At 39.2% G+C, this 22,910-nt stretch overlaps 4 protein-coding genes across 11 annotated transcripts; 2 read left to right on the forward strand and 2 right to left on the reverse strand.

Moving 5' to 3' along the window:
• Positions 1-667: 667 nt before the first annotated feature.
• Positions 668-3,868, reverse strand: LOC122405974 (homocysteine S-methyltransferase-like). The gene has a single exon (XM_043411092.1). The coding sequence runs from the start codon at positions 3,006-3,008 to the stop codon at positions 2,016-2,018; it is 993 nt and encodes a 330-aa protein (XP_043267027.1). The 5' UTR covers positions 3,009-3,868; the 3' UTR covers positions 668-2,015.
• Positions 3,869-4,005: 137 nt separating this feature from the next.
• Positions 4,006-17,680, reverse strand: Pi3K68D (phosphatidylinositol-4-phosphate 3-kinase catalytic subunit Pi3K68D). 6 transcript variants are annotated; one of them, XM_043411067.1, is made up of 25 exons: positions 17,544-17,680; positions 16,485-16,738; positions 16,195-16,413; positions 15,720-15,957; positions 15,541-15,585; positions 14,693-14,960; positions 14,319-14,539; positions 13,933-14,041; positions 13,698-13,856; positions 13,384-13,613; positions 13,194-13,293; positions 12,625-13,044; positions 12,351-12,552; positions 12,018-12,191; positions 11,491-11,940; positions 11,067-11,292; positions 10,766-10,912; positions 10,381-10,629; positions 9,856-10,292; positions 9,391-9,547; positions 8,677-8,912; positions 8,393-8,593; positions 6,167-6,363; positions 5,653-5,900; positions 4,006-5,542 (listed from the first exon to the last, which is right to left on the reverse strand). In XM_043411067.1, the coding sequence occupies exons 2-25, from the start codon at positions 16,736-16,738 to the stop codon at positions 5,369-5,371; spliced, it is 5,361 nt and encodes a 1,786-aa protein (XP_043267002.1). In that variant the 5' UTR covers positions 17,544-17,680; the 3' UTR covers positions 4,006-5,368. The 6 variants fall into 6 exon arrangements, with proteins under 6 accessions (XP_043267002.1, XP_043267000.1, XP_043267001.1 ...); XM_043411065.1 differs by having other exon boundaries at positions 11,061-11,292; XM_043411066.1 differs by lacking the exon at positions 17,544-17,680 and adding an exon at positions 17,101-17,117 and having other exon boundaries at positions 11,061-11,292.
• LOC122405976 (uncharacterized) lies at positions 6,360-8,399 on the forward strand. The gene is made up of 2 exons (XM_043411094.1): positions 6,360-7,038; positions 7,291-8,399. The coding sequence occupies exon 2, from the start codon at positions 7,373-7,375 to the stop codon at positions 7,949-7,951; it is 579 nt and encodes a 192-aa protein (XP_043267029.1). The 5' UTR covers positions 6,360-7,038; positions 7,291-7,372; the 3' UTR covers positions 7,952-8,399.
• Positions 17,681-18,084: 404 nt separating the features above from the next.
• Rtel1 (Regulator of telomere elongation helicase 1) lies at positions 18,085-22,872 on the forward strand. Of its 3 annotated transcripts, XM_043411080.1 has the most exons (11): positions 18,085-18,659; positions 18,751-19,180; positions 19,345-19,353; positions 19,557-19,812; positions 19,887-20,150; positions 20,243-20,556; positions 20,627-20,833; positions 20,961-21,381; positions 21,453-21,692; positions 21,789-22,422; positions 22,733-22,872. In XM_043411080.1, exons 1-11 carry the CDS (start codon positions 18,527-18,529, stop codon positions 22,816-22,818), a joined length of 2,994 nt encoding a protein of 997 aa, XP_043267015.1. In that variant the 5' UTR covers positions 18,085-18,526; the 3' UTR covers positions 22,819-22,872. The 3 variants fall into 3 exon arrangements, with proteins under 3 accessions (XP_043267015.1, XP_043267016.1, XP_043267014.1); XM_043411081.1 differs by lacking the exon at positions 19,345-19,353; XM_043411079.1 differs by lacking the exon at positions 19,345-19,353 and having other exon boundaries at positions 21,789-22,814.
• The last annotated feature ends 38 nt before the right edge of the window (positions 22,873-22,910 follow it).

Below are 22,910 nucleotides of genomic sequence, written 5' to 3' on the forward strand. Positions count from 1 at the left end.
TGACAGTCGCGCAACCGTACAGCGCAGACAAAAATTTATACACCAAAAATTTTGAATTTCTTTTTCTATGTTTGTTCCTACTATAATATATAAAAAACAATCTATGCGGACTAACACAATCGAAACTAAATATATATCATTTGCTACCGTGTTTACATACGATATGAATAGATAACTGACGTGTCGCTTTTGTAGATGCTACGAGGTAGTATCCTGAAATAATAGAGGGAAAAGATTTTTGAAATCTCTTTGAAAATCTTCCATGCCTTTCTAAAAGTGAGTGAAAATATTGGGGAAATCAATACGTGATTTACGATATTCTTCTCGATAATAAGTGCACGCGCAAGTGAAGTTGGGAATATTTTTTCACTGCTCCAAAAAATGAATACCACAATCGTCGAGATTCTTGCATATATAGGTATGCTTCAATAGTGAGGCATATATTCTGTTGGTCCAGAGATGCGAACGCGCTGTGGTGAGACCTTGGACCTTGGGCAATGCTGAATGAGAGACGAAACGGGAACTCGCACAAAGCGCGAATACATACCAGGCATTCCACGCCATTACGCCAAGCCTGCGTCCCCCAGCGTGTTTTTTGTCCTCTTGCATTCTCCTACAGTTTTTCTGTGATGTATCCCGTAAACCACACAAATTTTCGATTTTCAAATCATTTTTCAGTAAATTCTTTATTTTTTAAGCTTAGTTTTTCGAAACCTTGGAAATTATGAATATGCGTAAATTTTGTTTATTTCTAAGCTTCCACTAGAATTTGACCTGAAAATCGCTCCACCTAAAATTTGTATCACTTTTATTCTGTACGACACATGCATACCAAGTAATTTTCATTTGAATTAATTTCATTAGTCACATGCAGTTCCATTTATTTGTTTTCGACTCAATGTTAATCATTTCATGTTATAAATTTTCTGCGATGAAGCTTTCCTTCGAATGAAATTAATTTTTTGTTTTTCAATTTTTCAATTTAGGAGAAAAACACAATTTTCTGCTGGTTCTTCGTTCCAACTCGAATGGTCACAACAGAGTCTTCTTCAAAACCAATTCCCATTCATTCACAAGAAAATTGGATAAGTGGAAGCTTCGGATAAAGTCGTGAACAAACTCCTCGTCGAATAGAAAATGAATCGAATAATTGACGGATTTACGTCTGCCTGGGTTCAACGATTTTTTTCGCAAATCGAATAAGCTCTTTTCGCTGATCTCACATTCCTCATACGACTATTGTCGATTCTGCATTTTTGTTTTCATGCTCAAAAAGTATGGCTGACGTTTGCTGATTTCTCGTTCTCAAAATGCACATTTTATCTTGAAAAATTTCAAGAACATTCGTTTTTTGAGACACTTTCATCGACTTATAGCAGAAAATACAGAAATACTCGAAATATTTTCATTCGAAAATATTTTTATTCAATAATATTTATAATAAAATTATTGAAAGACGAATGAATCGCTCTTGTCGTTATTAATTTTGAGAAATTGAGCTACTTTTTAACCAATTAACATCACATAATTTCCACCAATTTTTACTTTCGTTTTTTCATGCTTTGTCTCGTTAGTTGGCCAATTGAAGAAAAAACAAAAATCCAATTCACATGAAATGGTAAAAAAATAGCTGAATTGCAGCAAAAGAGAAAAGTATTTTGTATTTTAATGTCCGAAAGGTACTTGAAAGCATCGTGATATTTTAGTGGTTAGCACGTGTGCAAAAGTTTGTGTCATCCTCGTGGCAGTAGCAGCGTATCCATTGTTATTCGTAATCGTCTCTACTGTGGCGACTCTCGAGTGTTGTGTTCTCTTGATAAGCACGTGAAAATAATCTCCACACGAGAGATGAAGATGTGGCAACTTGTTCTGCGTCAAGGTCGAACGATGAGACGCTCGGGACGGTTGAGCTGTTTGTATGAAATTGTTATCTCGCTTATCGCGTTTGGGAGCACGAATCGAGAGTCGTTTGTAAAAGTAGAATAATCCTAGAGCTCGATACAATTGTTAGTTTCTTATTTAGCGAGGTTTGATTGTTTTTTTTGTTGTTTTAGCTGCCACTCGAGGACCTTAAGACGTATTTTGGTGACGTCGGCTGCATAAGTCCTGCAGCAGCCTCCGATATAACGTACGCCCATGTCGAGCCACTGATGAATGAAATTTTCGAGCGGGCAAACATTGCCGATGTTTTTCCAACCGTCGAGGACGGTGTAAGTTTCACCGCTGTTCGGATAGATTACAAGTGGTATAAACTCCTCGTTCCCGTCGGAATTTATGTCGCGGAATAGAGAGCTGACGCTTTGAGGGGCGAGGCAGTTTACACCAACTCCGATAATCTGTCCGGGCGCAGCGTTTTTGTAACATTTAATGGCTATTTGTTTGAAGTCACTTCCGTCGACGATGTGTTGACCGTCGGTTCGACAGGAGAACGTCAGCCAAGCTCTGATGTTCGGATATTCTTTGAGCAATTCGACGAGCGCTTCGGCTTCCAAGGCGCAAGGTATTGTTTCCAATGCCAGCAGATCGACGCCGCTATTAATAAGAGCCTCGAAGCGGGGCCGGTGCCAATTCTTCATCATATCGAGGGAGATGTTTGTCGAGTATTCACCAGTGTACTCCGATCCATCGTGGAGCGAGGCACCGTACGGTCCGCAGGAGCCTGCGATCAGCGGCTCCCTGTTCGGCACATCCTCCCGGTCGGCTATTTCATCGCGATATATTTTGACAGCTCTCTTCGCTATGTCCACAGCTTGGCTTATCAACTTGAGACTCTCGGCCTCGTTTATACCCAAATACTCCATGAAACCGGTCACCGTCGCTTGATACGTATTCGTCTCGATTATTTCGGAACCAGCTCGCAGAAAATCGAGATGCGTCGCTAGCACGGCCTCCGGGTCGCTCACTAGAAACCTCGCTGTCCACAACGGATCCCCGTCTATCCTCTCGCCAACGTGAGTTGACATCTGCGTTGAAAAACCACCGTCCAATACTGTCACTTTACTGCACATTGCTGCTTCCTCTATTTTCGGACTGACACGGAGGTGGCCGCCTTCGAGCTCAAACCGAAGACAACTGAGCTTGACCTTAACCAGGCTGAGCGTTTCATATTTCAAAGTCCGCGCTGTCCAACATCATCGTACTCTTATACTTTTTCGTGTACGTATATATTTCACACGCGCTTGTCTACTCGAACATACTTTATCTTGCACTCGAGTGCGAGATACACTCGAAAATTATGACGAGCGAGAGATTTATACGTTCGAGAATTGTTACTCTCGCTTTTTTCATTCCACTGTCTGTATAAATATGCGCTTTCATTTATCACGGTTATCAGAGCGTGCTTCAGACACCCCCTCTGTTTTTCCCATCTTTCAAAAATACACTACAAATCATTGGAATTCCGAGGCATCGTCGAGCCGCCCCTTCAAATTTCCAATCCAACAGCGCTTCAGGGGTTTTTGATGCAAACGTACTCGGAAAAGTGTAGCACACCGTGAATCTTGATTCATCCAGGGAGCCTGGGTCCTTGAAACGGAATCGGAAATGATCCTGATTTTTTGGAAAAAACCTCCTTCAAGGATTGTCGAGTGTCCACCCGGAAGCGCGAGGTGCATCGATCTGTAGAAAAACGAAGAAAAAATGTTTAGTTAAATTTAGTAATTGCAGATGAAAAACATTCCATGTCCGAGCGTAAAATATATTTGGAGTGATCCAAAAATGAAAGTGAATGCGTGGAGTTTCATGAGAAAAGGTTGCATAAAGCTGGTATTGAACTCGTCGCCTATTGGTGACCGTAGAAAAAATTGTTGCTCACGCAGGCTTCGGCTTTCCACACAAACACAAAGATCACTCGCGAGATGAGCTCAAGGGTCAAGTTCGGAGACGAAATAATGATAAATGTAAAAAAAACGAGGAGCCTTTGCAGGGTCACGATCAACGCGAATCCCTCTCGGTGGTCATTGATACGACAAAAGTCTTGATAAGTGCGCGAGATAACGAGTCTCATTATGTGGAATAATTTATTGACAGTTATAATACATTTACCGGATTTCATGCCTGAGAGACTTTTCTCTTTTTCACCATTAACGAGAATCACAACGTAGAGAATGTTTGCCAACCGAAAGAGATTAGACACCTTTCTTCCAACATCAATGATATTATCGAGGCGAGAATAAAATTCAAGTGAAGGCCACACTGCGCGCTCATACAGTACGAGAATAATAATGAATTATAAAAAACATGACTGGGACGCAAATTCAAAATCTCCCAGTGAAAATTACTATCAGTCTCGAATGTTTTTTAGGCGGACTATTTAGTATTTTATTCTCGTGTAACAAGAGCGATGTTTGGTAAAAGTAAAAGTCGCTCAAAAAATGAAGGACGAGAATGCATGTCGGTACAGATGCCGTTGTTGGAGATCGTTCGATCATTGAATGATTTAAAAATTCATTTCGAAACGACGATATGATTCTATACATTTCTGCAATAAAAATAAACGAAATTTCATTTATTCGAAAATACTTTACGAGATTAATAACGTCTGAGAGGAATTATTCCTATATGTTGTCGTAAAGAATGACATTTGTTGTGTGCGAATCAAAAAATACGACGAGAAAATGATAATTTAAACACAATTACATTAGTTTCGCTTTAAACTCATTAACCGACGATCTTATTCGGTCGAACTATGTAAAAAGTAACTGCTTGGGTCGTACGTCCGAAACATTTCCTACAACATTATAAAATTCCAGCTTCGAAAAACTCAGCGGTTGTTAAAATCAATGATTTTTGTTGTTTAAATATATTTACACGAAAAATTAGTACCAATAATACGGTACGAATTGCAAATAAATAATTATATCACAAAATTCATCTGACCAAGCGACAATATAGGAACGTTTGGCCAACGTTCGCTCGTGTTATATTCGGCCTTTATATTTTAAGAATATGATTTAATTTTATCGAAACAACAAAAAAATATTGTTCCGACAAATGTAATTTTTCCAAATTCCATGCGGTCGTGCCAATTGATTGAGATTAGATTTAGCTCCTTTGGTTAGTTTTTTTACAATTGTTTTTCGTAATTTCCAGCCGTCCTCTATGCTTTTCGCACTTTACGACCATCCTTGATTCAACGAGACTCGACGCGTGTACAAAAATTATCGAGCCTCTGCTTCCTCATGATTTCCCTTAATTTTTGTATAATCAATTCTATGCATTTTGTATACCTGCTTTTTCGGAATTTCAACGAACAAAGGCATTCTAATTGTGCGCCATTATACGACATTTTTGTAAATGGTATACTTAATGATTATGAGCATTGTTCAACGCTGCACGAAGAGTCCAATCTTCAATGAGAAAATAAAATCTATCGAACGCTCCCCAATGGGAACCACTCGACCGTTTCATTCGTCAATTCGAGACGACCGAGAGGCAAACGTATACCACCGAGGAATTCATTTTCTTGGAGAGTATCATGATTCCAGATGGTCGCTTCCAGTGTTCGCTCTTTTACCACGTCCAACGGCATCCGATACTCCAACTGAGAAATAAAAATACAAAAATTTGTAGTTGTACATAAAGTTTTTGAATTTCGCTCTCGAAATTCTTCATAATCACTGGCTCCGATTCAAATAAAAGTTGCAAGCTCACCATTTCCATGAACGAAGGATGACAATTTTTCTTAACAACTTTAGTTTTCCGTTTCGTAGCTTTCGTCGGATCGGGCTTCAAATACACCTTGACGTACGTATTGGGCTCCTGAGCATTCGCCACTTTGGGCAGACCTCTCGCATGATGAATCATCACGGACAATGTTCCGCGAGTGTAATGAAGGGATAATTTGATTTGACCACTCCGGACGTTGTCACGAACCTTCTTCTCGGCCCACCAATTTCCAACTGCGATAAACAATCAGGGTATTCAATAAATTACAATTCTTTTGAAACTTCTAATAATAAAAATATTAAAATCAAATTAATTTTTGACTAATTTTTCAAAGACGATTGAATATTTGTAAGTTTCGACGACATTTACAACGATTGAGCATACAATGCTTTGCTTCGTTCGTATTATTTTATCGATTTCTGATCATATTTATAAAAAATATTTCATCGAATCCACAAAACGCGAAATGAAATGATTTGTTATCGATTGGATAAAATACCTTTGACTTTTTGTAAATGTATATCAGCATTTTGTTGGTCACGGAGAAGAGGATGGAAGAATGTGTAGACCAGATCACTCTGCGATATTTCAGGAGCCATTTTGAACAAGCTCAATAAGAATTTTTCGATGTCGGCTCGTCTTTTATCCGCCACTTGTTTAATGTTGGATCGTCCGACGCTCATTCCGCTGGGTAGACTGTGAAAACATGTTTTTTCAAAGGATTAGAATTTTTATTCCAGAGACAAAACCTAGCCAGATGAGATGGGCCGAGGGTGACATGATTAACCAGACAATTATCAGTCAATTGATCTCTTGATAAGCTTCAATAATGTCGACGTGTGATAAGATTTATTATAGCGTGGAGTTTCCGCTGAGCAACATTTTCGCGCGGAAAGTCATCGGGATTGAATCGAAGCGAGGATTATTGTTTTTTTAATTATTTAAAAATCGTTCGAAATCCACTGGACGCTGTCCTGGGGTCAAAGACTGATTGACGTCGCGAAATATTCTCCCATAGACCACCTGATACTTCAGAGTAAATTAGGGATTGCGTTGCGATGCCCAGATAACGATGTCCAAACCTTTGTTTCTGACCGAGCACACATTTTTGGTTCCCAATTCATACGAGTAAAGCTCGCAGCGCAAGTAAGACTTTGAACTATCGCATTATTTTTCATTCGATAAATTTAACTACGGAAGTTCATTGAGGTGTGGTTTATTAAGGCGGACACGTCTCGGACGAAGGCGCATCATTCGATGCGTGATAGTCCTAAGATAAGGCGAAGATATACATCGATACTTATCGTCTCTGTTTGAGGAATGGGTCATTCGCGGGCAGAACAATCAAGTGGCAGTACCCAACGATGTGAGGTGAATATTATTTTTACAGCGAATCGCCTATTCATTATTTTCACTCTAATTTGATTCAGTCGAAATTCGAGTCGGAGGTATTCCCGAAAGGAAAGAGTTAAAGACCAATAATTTCAGTGTTTTCACCTATTTCAATATCTCTGGCGAAAAAAACGAAAATATTTTTGAAGAGAAAGATTTTTGATTTCGAGCAGATTTGGCGTTCATCAGAGCTTGTGATACGGAGTGCGAGTAAAACTTTTTCATTTTCAGATGGATCTAGAAGTGTGACGAATTCATAGTAACTCGTTCGTTTGAAAAGTTTGGGAAATTGACAGTCGTTTTGTGGACAGTCATGGGGCTAAAATGGTTTCGGGCTCGTCTGACGATGAATCGGATGCCGAAATCGAGTATGATAACGTCAAGCGTATCCGGATTTTATCGATCAATTTCACAATTCGACACAGAGACACAGCCAGCCGAACCTACGTATTGCCAGGAAATTCGGACCGCTCCGAGTGGACGTTCGATAGCGACGACCCCATCCGAAACAATCGCTCACAACCCAATGGCAGGTTTGAATAGACAAGGGATCGAGGGTTACCAAGTTCCGAGCGAAATAATCTCGATACCTAGACAACGATTGGAAATGCCGAGTGACGCACGACCGATAGACACAAACGAAGACCTCGAATCTCCCGATGACAGCGTGCCGAAGCATTTACCCAGAGAATCGATAGACTTCATGCGCAATCTCAACTCCGGAGGTTCCTTCAATCGAAAAGGATCGCGATCGCGACGAGTGGAGTTCAAAAAAAAGAAGGGACGGGCTCCGATTCCAGTGGAAACGTCAAACAATCATTCCCGAGGTGGTGAAAGATTCATCACTTTCGGAAAAAACGGCGGATCCGATGCTAGTGAAATCGAAATTTGATTGACCAGTGATCTCATCGATTTACACTTTTGTGCCCAAAATCTAATACAAAAAAATGGAGCTTCATTCACATTGGAACTCGAGTGAGTGAGCACGACATGGAAGAAAAAATCGAATGGGTTCGTGCCAATAAATAATCTTTCAATACGACTTTGAATCTTAGAAACGAGTTACAAAATAGTGACTAAAAATGTTCTTAAATTTTAGAACGAAAGTGTATAAAAAATATGAACATTTTCATGCCGAAGCAGCTGATAACAAATGTCTAATGAAGCTAGGCCAACGTTTGCCATTTATTCTATGGTTTCTTCATAATGCAGGGAAAAAAATGTTGCTCGGGTTTGGCAAACGAACCCGGAGAATTTTGACTCGAATGTTGCTTCCACTCCTTGCAAAATAAATATCGTAGAGAGTAAGAAAAAAAATTATGTGATCTATTACCTGGCAACCTTAGCGAGTGGAAAGTGAATACAGAGTTTTTGATAGAACTCACAAAACTCCTTGTACGATCGAAAAAGATAGGTTGGATCGGCCTGACCCTTTCTTTGTATTCTCAAAATATACATATAATACTTTTCCGGGTCATAGCGTTTTTGGTATCCATGAACTTGGACGCTTGTTAGTTGTCCCTCTTGTTGCATTCTGAAAAAATAACAATCGATTCAGAAAATAATTGCACAACGATAAAGAGACATTTTTTATGTCTAAAATGGTATGAAACTCACGTATAAGTGCGTGGAATAAATGACAAAAGTTCCCCGTCGTTGTGTTCACCGCTGAATCTCAATTGTGCGAGATTGTGAAGAAAGAAATTGAACTGGGTGAACCAGCTTTTGAGCGAACTTTCGATCATTCGTGCAAAGGTCGCAGCAGCCTCTGGATTCGTTTGTCCCAGTAAGAGTGCCTTTTGCACATAGCTAACGGCGTCCATCGTAACTCCGGGTATGCCGGACGAGGTCATCTGTGGACGCGTGTATTCGTTCAGTTTCGACTCACTCAACTTTTCTCGTATCTCGATATCACTGATTTTTCCATTGCGACCGATCGCAGGATTTTTCGTCCAAGACTTTGAATATTTCGTTATAATTGAATGCTCCATTTTCATATTTATTTATTGACGTTTCCCGATTCCACGCTTCGTCGAGACGTCAGACCTTCATGACTATTCTGGTCCTAACTGAGCCATAATCGCGTGGCTGCCACGGGCTTCGATAGGCGATAACTTGTACTAATGAGCAAAATCTGGCCAAAGGGCCTGAACAACGATAAGAGCACCCGGAGCGAGGATATCAAAACAGGATGACTCCATCCGTTGTGGTTCCCATTTATTTTTATAACGCTAGTTTGCCGCGTATTCACGGTCGAACGAGTGATAAGCTTGTTGACTTTACCGCAACGCTTGTTATTGTACTTTATTTTTTTTTATCTCGACAACTTACCAGCCCGAAGAGATGTAGAATAAGGTTTCCGTGTTTTCGTACTACGTTGAATGCCTGACAACACAAATCCACGAAATGATGGAATTTTGCCGATGGCTTGTCACCCCCGTTTATCACATAAGCCATGTCCGAAGTCAAGACAAAAGGAGTTCGATCCCTGGAAAAATGGTTCAACATGATATTCTCGTCGTAGTAATGTTCAGTAATAAACTTACTTCTGGCAATGCTCGAGAGTTTGAATATTATTTGCGAAATGAGTTATCGTTGTATTGAAAGTAAAATTTTCTGTCATTTCTCGTGAGAACGAAAAAGCATCGTTGATTGTCAGTACCTCGAATAGATCGATAATCTGTTTTGTTTTTTTTTCCTAATCAGGTAACAGTGGCTCGAATGTCTCTTCAAAATTGTTTTTTTCAATTTGTGAAGTCAAGGTTATATAATGATTGCGAATCGAGTCATTTTTACCTTTTGAAATTTCCAAACATTTGTGCATCACCGAGAAACTTGCCAAAATCGATATGGAACAAGTGACCGGAAGTTTTTAGCATAATGTTGTCGTTGTGGCGATCACAAATGCCAAGAATGTAAGTCGCCACGCTGTAGCCGGCACAAGATGCGGTGAAGTTTTCAACGGCTCGCCCGTATTCGAGTTCCGATGGGTTATGCTTCGCGAGCCATTCGGCAATCGGACGGTCCTTGAACGACCCCGTGAGACCGAACTCAACTTGAATCTTTCGCAAGGTTTCAGCGTTCGTAACCATTTCGATGATACCGCGTTTGTTTCCCGTCGGCACGCACGCAAATGTCACCATTTTTAAATCGAGACCTTCTTTCAACCAGAGTTTGTCCATTATTCGAACCATTTGGAGAGTCAGCATGTCTTGTTGCAGATCATCGCCAACCTTAACAAGGATTCGAAACGGCTGTTAATACGAATACAAAATATTTTTTTGGACTGGTTTGAAGCAGAACGGTTGAGGAATTTCGTACTTTGAAAATAGCCGGGCTTATAACGTTGTCACATCCGATGAAATTGATTTTCAGTGGGAGCGTGAACGAGGGAAAGTACGAGCATGTTTGCACATTTATTCCATACGCTTCGCGACTCGGCGAGAGCGGCAAACATGTGCCTTCGTCTTCCGTGAGTTGGCAATGAATGTTTTGTAAGCCGATTTTCAATGATTCCAATCGTAGCGAGTCTTTCGTAATTTTGATGTTTTCAGCAACCTCGTGAAGACTCTGCGGAAAAAGTCATATCAGTTTGTTTGGAGATAAAATTACTTTCAATCTGTAATTAGTTTCGCGATGTAACTTCATTGTTTGATTAAAGAATATTTTTTTTAGTGTTAGTCATCAATAATATTGTGTATCGTACTTTGACCAATAGTTGTTGAGTGAGAAAACTGTTTCTCAACGCTTCGCCGACGACAGCCAATAGCGCACGGAGCATCAATTGCAGCCTCCTCTGATATCGTGCCAAACTAACGCTTTTGTCATCCTCTGGCGAATTTTCCGGTGAATTCTACATTAAAAAGCATGACGAAAGTGAGAAATCGAAGACATTTCGTTGTTTTGATAACGAGTTAAAAAAAACAGACGATGCGATCCCCCATGGCATGATTAGGACAGAAAAAGATTAGTTGGGAAAGTCTTGTGAATAAAAACCCGACCTGTACCTGGGGACTCGGTCCCGGTAACGCCTGTGTTAGCAGCCAATAAATATGATGGGCAACCCTCGGTGACACTAATGCACGTTCCAATAAAAATCTCGCTAGTGGCGATGCTTCGTACGTTTCGTGCTTCAGAGCTTGGAGCAATTGTGGCAAGTAGTCGACAAGCTCGTCATTGTTTAACTCATGAATCCATCCCACTGCCATTTCTCGTACTTTTAGATCTGGGAAGCTGCAACAACAATTTTCATTTCATATTTCCATGATTATTCTTCAAACTGACAAGCCATGAATCGTTAACTCCCATGTACAAAATCACACGAAAATGGAAATGAGAGTTTTTTCGTATGAGCTCGCATTACACACAAAAAAATTGGGGTTATTGCCGACTCCGTTATCGGGGTCTCGGTTTCAAGGGATGTAAACATACCAAGGTAGCAATAATTGCAAAGCTTGGACCGGTGGCAACGGGCTCCATATTCTCAAGGAGGCGTGAAGATCTGGCAAGCATGCCCAGTCCCAGCTGTGTGCGGCCAACAACACTTTTGGTAAAGCTTCCGGTCTGTTGTGTAAATAGTGTCGTTTTTCCCAAAGTATTTCTCTCTCATCGATCGGTGGTCTTGAGAATGTATCTTGCTGCGTGATGTCTATCAATAATTCTTTCGTGTTTTGATCGAGGGAGTTTATGTCCAACGACTCGACGTCGTGGTCCCTTAATTCTTTGGGGAATACGACTCTGCCACCGTAATCAGGCAATTCAATTCCGATTATTGGGTTTACGTCACCGTGAGGATGAATACCCGGAGCTGGAGCCGGGCCTAATCGTTTGTCCGCTATCGCTGGCCAGAGCGAAAGGAAAAAACTTCCTTGACTCATCACACTGTAATTATAGTAATAAATTAATTACAATACAATTGAATAAAATATGAATTTTCATATTATTCTATAAATTTGTACCCATCGTAATCAAAGAATTGTATAGCTCCCCATCCCAATTCTTCTTTTTGCATGGAACCTTCGCTTGATGAATTTGCTTCGTGTTCGGACGGTTGTAAAGTTCGACCGTAAATCACTAAAACCAATCTCGCTTCTCTGGGTACTTGGCAAACACTCACACCACGAAACTCCAACCTGGAATAGTCAGAATGCACTTGAATTTTTCACTAGAAATATTTTGAAATACGTTTAAAAACGTTTTTTTTTTTATCGTGCCTAAATTCCTTTTTTTCATACGATATTTTCATTCAATAAAAAGTACAAAGTATCGATACTGTGAAAAGTTGAACTTACCAAGTATTGAACAATATACGTGGGTGAAAATTAGAGCTGACGGTCATTGGATCCGAGAGCACTGGATTTCCCACAGGTCTAGTACCATGAAATATTTGAGCAGCGACGATATAATCATCATGCTTCCACGTGGTCGGGAGTCGATGTAAAGCCCCAACTCTTACAAGAACCGTATCCAGGACTTCCGACGAGACCATTGTATCTGAGGAGAAAAACATGGTGAAAAGTACGAAGAGAACGCAAAAATTCATTTTTCCTTTCTATTTTAACTTACTGGTTGGAAATTCACCGCGTGTGTTTAATTGGAAATCGACGCGGAAAGCGTGACAATAAGTCTCCACGAGGTCCTGAACGGCGTCGCGAATTTTGTGACAGTGGGATGCGATGACGTCAGGAAATTTAGTTCTAAGTGTAACCACGGAATAGTCACCGTCCTCGTGTAAAACTTCGGGTTTTTTACACTCGATGTTCGTCGTGTGTACTTGAGGCAAAAATTGGCAACAGGCATTTACGAAGTTATCGACGGCTTCGGTTATTTCATAAGTCTCGATATTTCCCATCAAAGCACAAACAGCTTTCACAGCTTGTACGACACCACGCGGTTGTAATTGAGGTAAGAGACTAGCGCTGTGATTCGTTGTTGCCAATTGTAATGCGGCTGTTTCGACCCGTTCCATCTCTTTCTCGACGGTCTCTGTTACAAATTAAAGTAGCAAGTTCAATGAAAGAAAAATTGTCAAACACGGAGAGTAGCAACAAAATTATCGTTTGTATATTCGGAAAGTTCAGTCTTTTGGGCAAAACAATCGATTCAACGGATTCTGATCGTCCGTGTCAACTCACCAAGCAAGATAAGTAACGCATCATACGAAATCGGCTGTCTGGGTTCATTCGGCAAGATTTCTTCTAACGTGATGGACTGATCACGATTATCATCTTGAGCCTGTGTTTACAAGAATCAAGATAATGTTGGTGAGTGGAGAAACGTGCGATTGAAAAGAAAAAACGAGCGTATAGATGATAAATATTTTACAGTTCTCGCTATAGAGCGTTTCATTTGTTCTTTGGTCATGATGGCAAGCTCAATATCTTTCTCCAATTTGATGCACTGATGGATGTACTCGTATTGAGCGAGGGTCGTGTTCGGAGCAAGATACTCTGCCAATCCCCAAACTCTAAGACAGTATTTTCCCACATTGACAGTGTCCTCGTCCTCCAGAGAACAGGCAACGTTCAGAATCACGTGTTCAACGCTGCAATTTACTGCAAGTGCAAAAAAAAACAATAAAATTTATTTTACTGGATGATTTGGCCAATCATGTCACACATGAAAAAAACAGGACTCACCGTCACAGGTGAAAGTTATGGACGGCACCGGTTCACTGTTCGCTGGGAGCTGAGGATGAACGACTAATTTGATGCTAGTACCATCAGGATACAAACTTTCCATCATAGGACTAATTATATGACCGATATTTGTACTAGTGTCGTTGAATGGAAATTCACCTGCAAAGGAAAGTTTATTAAATATGCAAACGGAATATCATTTTATTCTTTACATATAAAACCGAATAATTCGTACCTCGAACGGACACTATCATTTTGTGAAACGCTTTGAGATCACAATCGTGCAAAGATGCACGAGCTTTGACTACGGTCACATTTTCGTAAAGGCGAGTTTGTCTCTTTTGCTGGAAAAATTGAGAAAATTTTAAGGCAAACAGGTTTTACGGTACATTTCGACGGAATACGTTTCTGATTGTTTTCAGAAGAACTCGTAAACCAAAACAGGACCGAAGTTTTGGTTTTTTCGAGTATTAAAAATTTTTTTTTATATTCAAATCGAACTGAGCGATTACCGGAACTTTAGAAACTTCGACAAACATGATGAGACTTATCCCCCCATGCAAAGCCATATCAACGATCGATATCGCAGAATCGCCTCGAAAGTATCTGTAAATTACTTACACGTCGATCGAGGGAGGTTCTCCGCCTTTCTATGGTGTTCCATGCGGATGAATTTCTCGGTGGCAGCGGAGGTGGGGCGGCAGGTGAAACGGCCGGTGATTTGGCCGTTTTCTCAACCGCGACGTACACCGGATCAGAGTTAACGCTCTCATTTGTGCTATACATGTAATCGAATGGGTCAAATGGATCGTAGACGGATCCACTAACCTGGGATTCGGTATCTGAAAGATAAGGACTTACGTAATTGGTTGAGGCTGATCGATTTTAACAATGGGGGGGAAATAGATTACGCGATAAGATAAGAAGGCGAAGAAAACCGTTTGTTTTGACAACGAATAAAAGCAATATTTTTCGTCAATCTAACGAGATCTTACCCTCCTTCGGGTCCATGAGATTGCTGCTAATGTCTTCAGTCTTGACGAGCAGAGGATCGAATGCTTCTAACACGCTCACTCTAACGTTCGTTTTATCCTCGATATTTTCGAAAATGCTCAGATCTATAAGATTACTATTTGGCTTCTTCTCTATGACTTTTAGAACGTTCAGCTGCCCGTCGTCTATCGCGTAAACAGGCTTCACAGAGTTGACGCCTGCCACAGGTGGATTTACGCCTGGCCTATAATTCAACGGTAGCGGTGGTATCTGCAACGTCATAAAACATAAATGATAAATAAACCGTCCACTTTTTTGAAATCGTGTTCTCGCAGGTGGGGTGTGTAACGGGAATGAGCGACTAGTGGTTGCTGGTGAGCACTTGGGTGCCTAAACAAGCAAGTACCTACAATATGAATGACAATCAAAGTTCGATCGGAGCATGTAGCAGTTGCTTTTCACCTCTTTCTATGCTTTTACAAGTTGACTTAATCGTGTTTAGGAGAAATTTTTTATGGGATTCAATGAAGAACTGAATATCGATTGACTGTCTGATTTTCAAATGACTTTCGTATTATTCGACACATTTCGCGGCGAAATGCAACAGCTATTTTTACGAATAATCTTTCGAAAGAATGCAGAAGATGATCGTAGACGAGGAAAGTATGACCAATCATTTTTGCCATGAATTTTACCGATTTTATTCTCGAATGAAAACTCGTTTATATTTTTTATTTGATTGAAAGTTCCAACAAAATGGAATATTATTATCGATTAATTGAGGCACTCGAGAGGTCACATCTTCCGAGTTTAAGCTAAGGTGATTGCCTTCATTTTTTTTTCAAGGTACCTGCGTGAAGAAATACTGTCTAAAAGTAAAGATATTCCAGGCCGGCTGGAACGTGAAAAACGTGTTAAATTTCATTCGTTTTGGTTAGACAAAAAGAAAGCAGAAAATAGAAAAATTAGTAACGTATCAAAGGTTTCCAGATGGAAAGTTATAGAAAAGTGGGAGAGAAATAGACGTGCCTGCGGGATTCCGTCGGGTACGTTGCTGCTTACACTGCTTGCCCTTGACATTACGGGACTTATTCCTGGAGTTCCAGGTGTACATGGAGCTGTAGATGCTCGCGGTCCCGGAGATAACGAATGATACCTGAAATCTCGTGACTGGTAGGCAGCAGCCGAACTGTTGCTTCGCAGTACTTTCGATGATCTTCTTGGCAATGCTGGGTGAGTTTCCCATTTAGGCTCTATGGGTGCTTTCCTGTGAGTTCAAAATTCCAGTGTCAAACATTTCGTTTTTGAGACTTTTCGATAAAAATAAAATTTAGTTATGTGAATATTTATAAAAATTGAAATATTTTGTTCCAGCATTGAATGTGATCACTAACAATATCGCCGAAGCATGGTCTCACAGTCACGCAGTAGCAATTGAACATTTTTGTTGGTAACAAAGTGCTCGATACGATTGAATCTGATCTTTGAAATAAATAATATTTACGGTGGTGGTGGTGGTGGTGCCGCGGTACAATATTCCTCTAGATGATTATCCTGTTTAATAGGACTGGTAAAATTTATCAGGTCTGTTCCAGTAACTGACAAGTTCGGTCCACCGGAGGTTGCAGAATTTCGTCTACAGGGTATAGGTGGTGGCGGAGCGATGATAGCTGCAGTCTTTGGCTGACTTCCGCCTGGCCTAGGACGGCTCCGCAACTGAAATCTTTTATCAACCACAATGAAGAAAATTGTGTGTATGAAATCAGGATTATGTACAAAATCCAAATTACTTACTTATCTCCTGTCTGAGTGGTACAGTCTGTTTCAGAAATATTGCTACTGCAAGGAGTAGTGTCTTGCTGCGGTTGAACAGGAGGTACTCGCACATGATTGCTGTATTCCATTTGCTGTTTTTGCAATTTAAATTTCTCTAGGGCAAGACTCTCCAAGCTGAGAGCTTGAGCTCTCTCAAGATCCTCTTGAAATTGGCGATCATAATCTATCACCGCCTGTCTTTGGGTATGTACGTTTCTACTGTAGTTCGACATCTGTAAGAGCAGTGAGAAGAAAAATTCCAGAAAAATTTTGTTTTTTATTGTTATTTATATTTGGTGCTGTGATTATCATGCCAATTCCTTCAAGTATAAAAAAATCTTTTTGCAATTGCTTAAGTCTTAAAAAATGTATTCTGCAAGTCTTGATCGATAAATAATAAATGACTTAGAATTTCCTGATTTTGGGTTTTTTCCATTTTTATGAGCTTAACAATTTTATGGAGAAATGTATTCAAAAAATTAAACAATGAATTGTCATTTTGCTATTAATGTTTTCATACAATATTGAATGTTGTCTTCAATTATAGATGGATTCCTATTCACAATTACCCTTGAATAAAAAACACAGTATTAACCTTCAAGTTTCGAGGAGATTGACATTGTCGAATTATCAATGAAAAAAATTAGAGTCTGAAGTGGATTCGGAAACGATACTCAGCAATCTTTGTTTGTGTACATTTGAAATATCCAAATGTTCAAAGGTAGAAAGATGATATTTTCACTCATAGGTTGAGTAATTTGAAAATAACTTAGAAAGAACACTGCCAAATCACGAAATACGAAGATTCGTAAAAAAAATCATTTGTTTTCAATAATAATAACGTTTCAGCTGTTATAATTTTTTGATTATGTTTTTAGTCTTCGATGTCTCGACGACGATGTGATAAAACTGTATTGTTGTCATAGGAAATAATGATAACGCAACTCAACAGGAACAACCAAGCAGTTAAACACGGTAAACACTTTCCATGAAGCAAGAATTTTCATTCTTTTTTTACGTTGCTTTATTGTTGCTTACCCTGGCATTATTGTAATAGGATGTTGCAGGCTAATTGACGCTCCAACTTATATGTATGAAACATGGATACGCGTAGTGCACGTAAAATGGTTAACGGGATATAACGGTTGTTCTATTCGATGTGGACATCACGATGACATATTAAGTTCACGGTTCACGTTTCAGCACACATATTTCCCTTCAGCACTCATCGTACTTTTTCCCGTGCATATACGCGTGATTGAAAAAAAAATACTCCGATATGTTTTTTATGATTCGAAATTCATTCTAAAACTGCATGAAGGTAGTCGTAGAATTTTTCACCAATATATATATTTAATCAACTATTTATCTTTACATGGAACTGTATTTATACTTTACAGGATGCATAGAGACTGATTGATTGGCCGATGGTTATTAAAATGATGTATGATTTTGACAGCCGAACTGTTGCGTAGACCAACGAACAACAGAATTTCTGTCAACGCGTGGGGTGCAAAATACGGATTACGGAGAAATTGTTTCATCAATGGAACAAGGAACTCACGTTTCACGTTTGCTCATCGTTCGACAATCGCGTGGCGACCTCTCGCGTAAATAAAAGAAGATCGTGGTAAAACCTTTGTGAACTTGGTCGACTGAATTTGGATTTTTGGCAATCGTTTTGTTGGTAAAGAAAATAATCAAATCCGATCGACCAATTCACTTTCATCACACGTACAAAATATATATATATATATATATGATATCTGTGAATGTGTGTGAAACCACGAGAGGTTTTTGTTGTTAAAGTTCACCCCGTTCATCCGTATTGTATGGTTAGGTTAGTACACGTAATTTTGGCGCGTGAAATGGAAAAAACCGTGTTTCATCATGTGTCAAATATCGTCTTTGCTGAGCAAACATTGTGAATTGTAATATTTGTTATTCCTCCGAATGGATTTTCATAAATAAAATTATATTGGAATTTCGAATAGTTTGTCGTGTTTAGGGAAAGAGAAAACATGCCGGACGTAACTATAAACGGAATAACCGTAACTTTTCCTTTCGAGCCTTACACTGTGCAAGAGGCTTACATGTCGAAAGTGATCGAGTGTTTGCAGAATAAAAAACACGGTGTTTTGGAATCACCGACAGGTAAAAGAATAGTATTTTTATCGACTAATCTTATTTATCATTTGGTACAACTTCAAGAAGAGGAAAAAATATTTGCCATGGAATTTTTCAGGCACAGGAAAGACTCTCTGTCTTCTATGCTCTTCCCTGAGCTGGCTATTGGTGAAAAAGGCACAATTGCAAATTCAAGCAGTTGCAGGTGTCTTAGAACAACCAGACTTTGGCGGACAATTTTTTAGTAAACTTCGTGATGGATTGGAAAATGAAGCTGGTTCATCTGATTCCCAACAAAATACCAACTTTGGTTGGGTTATGCCAAAAATTGTTTATGCCTCTCGAACTCATTCCCAACTCTCACAAGCTATGCAAGAACTCAAGAGAACTTCTTATAAACATGTTAAAGTTGCAGTTCTTGGCTCTAGAGATCAATTGTGCATTCATCCAGAAGTGTCCAGAGAACAAAATTCATCCAATAAGATTCACATGTGTCAAGCTAAAGTTAGAGCCAGAACTTGCCATTATTACAACAATGTTGAATTAAGGTATTATTCGCAAAGCCTATTAATCATTTTAAGTAAATTAAATTAAGTAAGTTTTTTAGAAAATACCCAAAAAATGAGGAATTACTTTTTAACGAACAATGGATTATACAGAGAAACAGAATAGTCTTGTAATATACAAATTTTTATTCCGGCTCTCTCGTAAGGATTCAGAGGTATGGAATTCCATAATGAGTTAAAATTACTGAAGTCTTACTTACAAGATAGCAAATTTTGTTATTCCCACGAATTTCAAGAAATTTCAACTGTAATTTTAGGTATTGTCCTTTATCAAAATATGTAACGAATCAAAATCAGCTGGAAATTTTTGATTTATTATCTTCTCTCAGTGCGTTTCATAAAATTGTTGATATTACAGAAAAGATGAACCAGTTTTCAAGCAAGAGATTTGTGACATAGAGGATCTGGTAAAAGCAGGCCAGAAATTGAAGTGTTGCCCATATTTTTTATCAAAGGAATTGAAACAATCGGCAGACATAACATTTATGCCGTACAACTATCTTCTAGACCCCAAGACAAGAAAGTCCCAGGGAATAGATCTTCAGGGCAATATTGTACTTTTGGATGAAGCCCATAATGTAGAAAAAACATGTGAAGAAGCGGCATCATTACAGGTAAACTTGTGGTAATCCTTTTCTTTCGAACAATATTATTATTAGATGACACAACAAATTTTTTCTTCACGTAGATAAGCAGCACAGATGTTGCACTGTGTATTGCCGAAATAACACATGTGATGGAGGACGTTGCTAAAGACATGAATGATCAAGTTGAATTTGCATTTGAAGGAACTGGTAACGTACAAAAAGATTTTACTCCTGAAGACTTGTGTATATTAAAAGCTATGTTCCTCGAGCTTGAGAAAGCCATAGATGAGATAAAGCTAAAAAACACTGAAGGAGGAGAAACCTTACCAGGTGGTTTCATATTTGAACTTTTAGAAAAAGCATCGGTGAGAATGGCATTTGAAAATGAAGAAATTTCTCTTACAATTTGCTATCTGTTCGACTCTAATTCTCGTCGGTCTCTGGCATTATTTTTCAGCTGATTCACGGCAAAGAACAATTGGTTATCGACAAATTGGAAAAAATTATAATGTATTTGTCAACGACAAGTACCTCCCCGTTCACGAGGAAGGGAAACGCTCTCCAAAAATTTAGTGATCTCTTGCGAACGGTGTTCAGTAGTGGTGGCAACAACTTACGTCATCGCGAAAGAGTTAAACAGTGTTACAAAGTTTACGTGCAAAGAGAGGAACCGAAAAAAACGGGTCGAAGCGATGCCTGGGAGTCGAAAAAGATGCCTTCGAAAACGGACGGAAAAATCATCAGCTATTGGTGCTTCAGTCCTGGTTTTGGGTGAGCAAACATTTTTTTCATTATTTTCATTATTTTTATATTTTTCATATTGATGATTTTTTTCGTACAGAATGCAACAACTTGTTGAACAGGGTATTCATTCCGTCATACTAACGAGCGGCACATTATCTCCGCTTAAACCGTTCATATCAGAATTGGGAATTCCGATCGACGTTCAGCTTGAAAATCCTCATATTGTTGGCGGGAAACAAGTCATAGCAGGAGTTTTGAGTGAAGGACCCGACGGATTTCAACTCAATTCGTCGTTCAATACGAGGTAATTAGGAATGAGCTTTGAAACAGTTTTGCTAATTTGGATAATTCTTTGTAATGATTAGTTTTGAGATAAAGTTTCATAACTCATTCGTAAGAAACGATTGAATAATAATATTTAAACTTTGCAGAAACGATCCCAAATACATTAGTTCCCTTGGGAGAACAATTTACAACTTCAGTTGCCTCGTGCCACACGGGCTTCTGGTATTTTTCCCTTCGTATCCCGTGATGAAAAAATGTCGGGATGATTGGCAGAGTATCGGTTTATGGTCAAAGATTGCAGATAGAAAACCAATTTACGTCGAACCACAGTCAAAAGATGGTTTCACAAATATAATGAACGAATTTTATGAGAAAATACGAGATCCGTCGTGCAAAGGAGCTATCTTTTTGGCCGTTTGCCGTGGCAAAGTGAGCGAAGGCTTGGATTTTGCAAACGCTAACGGTCGAGCGGTCATTATCACGGGTCTTCCGTACCCGCCTCTCAAAGATCCTCGAGTAATGTTGAAACAACGATATTTGGATGAAAATCGAGTCAAGCAGAAAGAGGTAATTATTAGCAATGAAACGGGCAATGAATTTTGTGAATTTCTCTGAATTAACAGCGCAATTTTAACTAGGGCCTGTCTGGACAGCAGTGGTATCAGTTGGAAGCATCACGGGCTGTCAATCAAGCGATTGGGCGCATTATTCGTCACCGAAACGATTACGGAGCAATATTACTCTGCGATTGTCGTTTCGGAAGTACTCAGTTCAAAAGTCAATTGTCAGCCTGGCTCCGCCCTCACATCAAGCATTTTAATAATTTCGGAGTTATTACAAAGGATCTTCGAATGTTCTTTAGATACGCCGAACAGACTGTGAGTATCATCACAATTTCTCCAATAAGTCAATTTCCATAAATCTTCATTCACTTTCTCATTATTTTGTGAATTTTTGATTTTCAAAAAATACAGTTGCCGAAATCAGAAATGCGCCCACTTCGCGAAATCTCCGAATTTTCACTGCCGGCTGTACCAGCTAAATTCGACACGGTACCTACGAAAATACTTCAAACGAGTTCCCTCAATGTTTCTACGACGTTGCGCGAAAACAACGATAGTTTCAACGTCAATATGTACAAAGAAACGCAAATGGAAACTTCACGGGACAATGATACCAGTACAAAGATAGAGTTTTCAAACGGCTTGGGGTCTAAGCCAATGAAAAGTCCAATCAATTTTGCCAATTGTAAGCTCAAAGACGATTGGGATCGTTGTGAACTGACGAAAGACACAAATGAGCCCAACCCAAAGCGCCGGAAACGAATAATAATGCCAACTGAATTGTATTCCAATACTTCTGGTCCTTCCACGTCTAATCATTCGACAGAAAAGTCAAATCCCGTTGAAAAAAAGCCTGAGATCGGTGACAAAAAAGAATTAGGAAAAACATACTTGAGAAAGGTTAAACGAACTTTATCGCAAGAAAAGTATAAAGAATTTGCTGCTATGATACAAAACTACACTAAAAACGGCGACGTTGATGAACTCTTACGTTGTCTCGAAGTTTTGTTTCCTCCCAGTGGGAAACTTCAGCATCTTTTCGTAGGTAAGGTATTACATTATTTTAATATGGACCTTGGAGGTTCGGTAACCCATTGCAAGATGTTGAGAAATTTCGAAAATCAATCCAGAGTGTTTTTGAGTAGATGAGAATGAGTTTTCTTACATTCTATAATTGTGTTATTTTTTTAAAAAAACCTAGGGAAAGTACTTCGTACTATTATGAAATTATTAAAATAAAGCTCGTAAAATAAGTGAAATCAGGATATAGCACGAATTGCAATGTTTCGAAGTTAATCAGCCGCATCTTACGTATACGATCGCCTTAAACATTCAATTCTTTTCTGACACTTTAGGTTTTCGCAGTTTCCTCAAAAAGGATCACCTGTCGTCGTTCGATATTCACGTTAGTCTTTTTCCGGACGTCGACTCAAATGTGTAAGATAATTTTTTCGAATATCATTTTAGAAGGTTAAAACGGAAAGGAATGAAACATGAGATTACCTGCGGGGCGAAATATTTTTTGGGTTATTT

Source organism: Venturia canescens, chromosome 2 (genome assembly GCF_019457755.1).
Source record: "Venturia canescens isolate UGA chromosome 2, ASM1945775v1, whole genome shotgun sequence".
Classification (NCBI taxonomy): Eukaryota; Metazoa; Arthropoda; class Insecta; order Hymenoptera; family Ichneumonidae; genus Venturia; species Venturia canescens.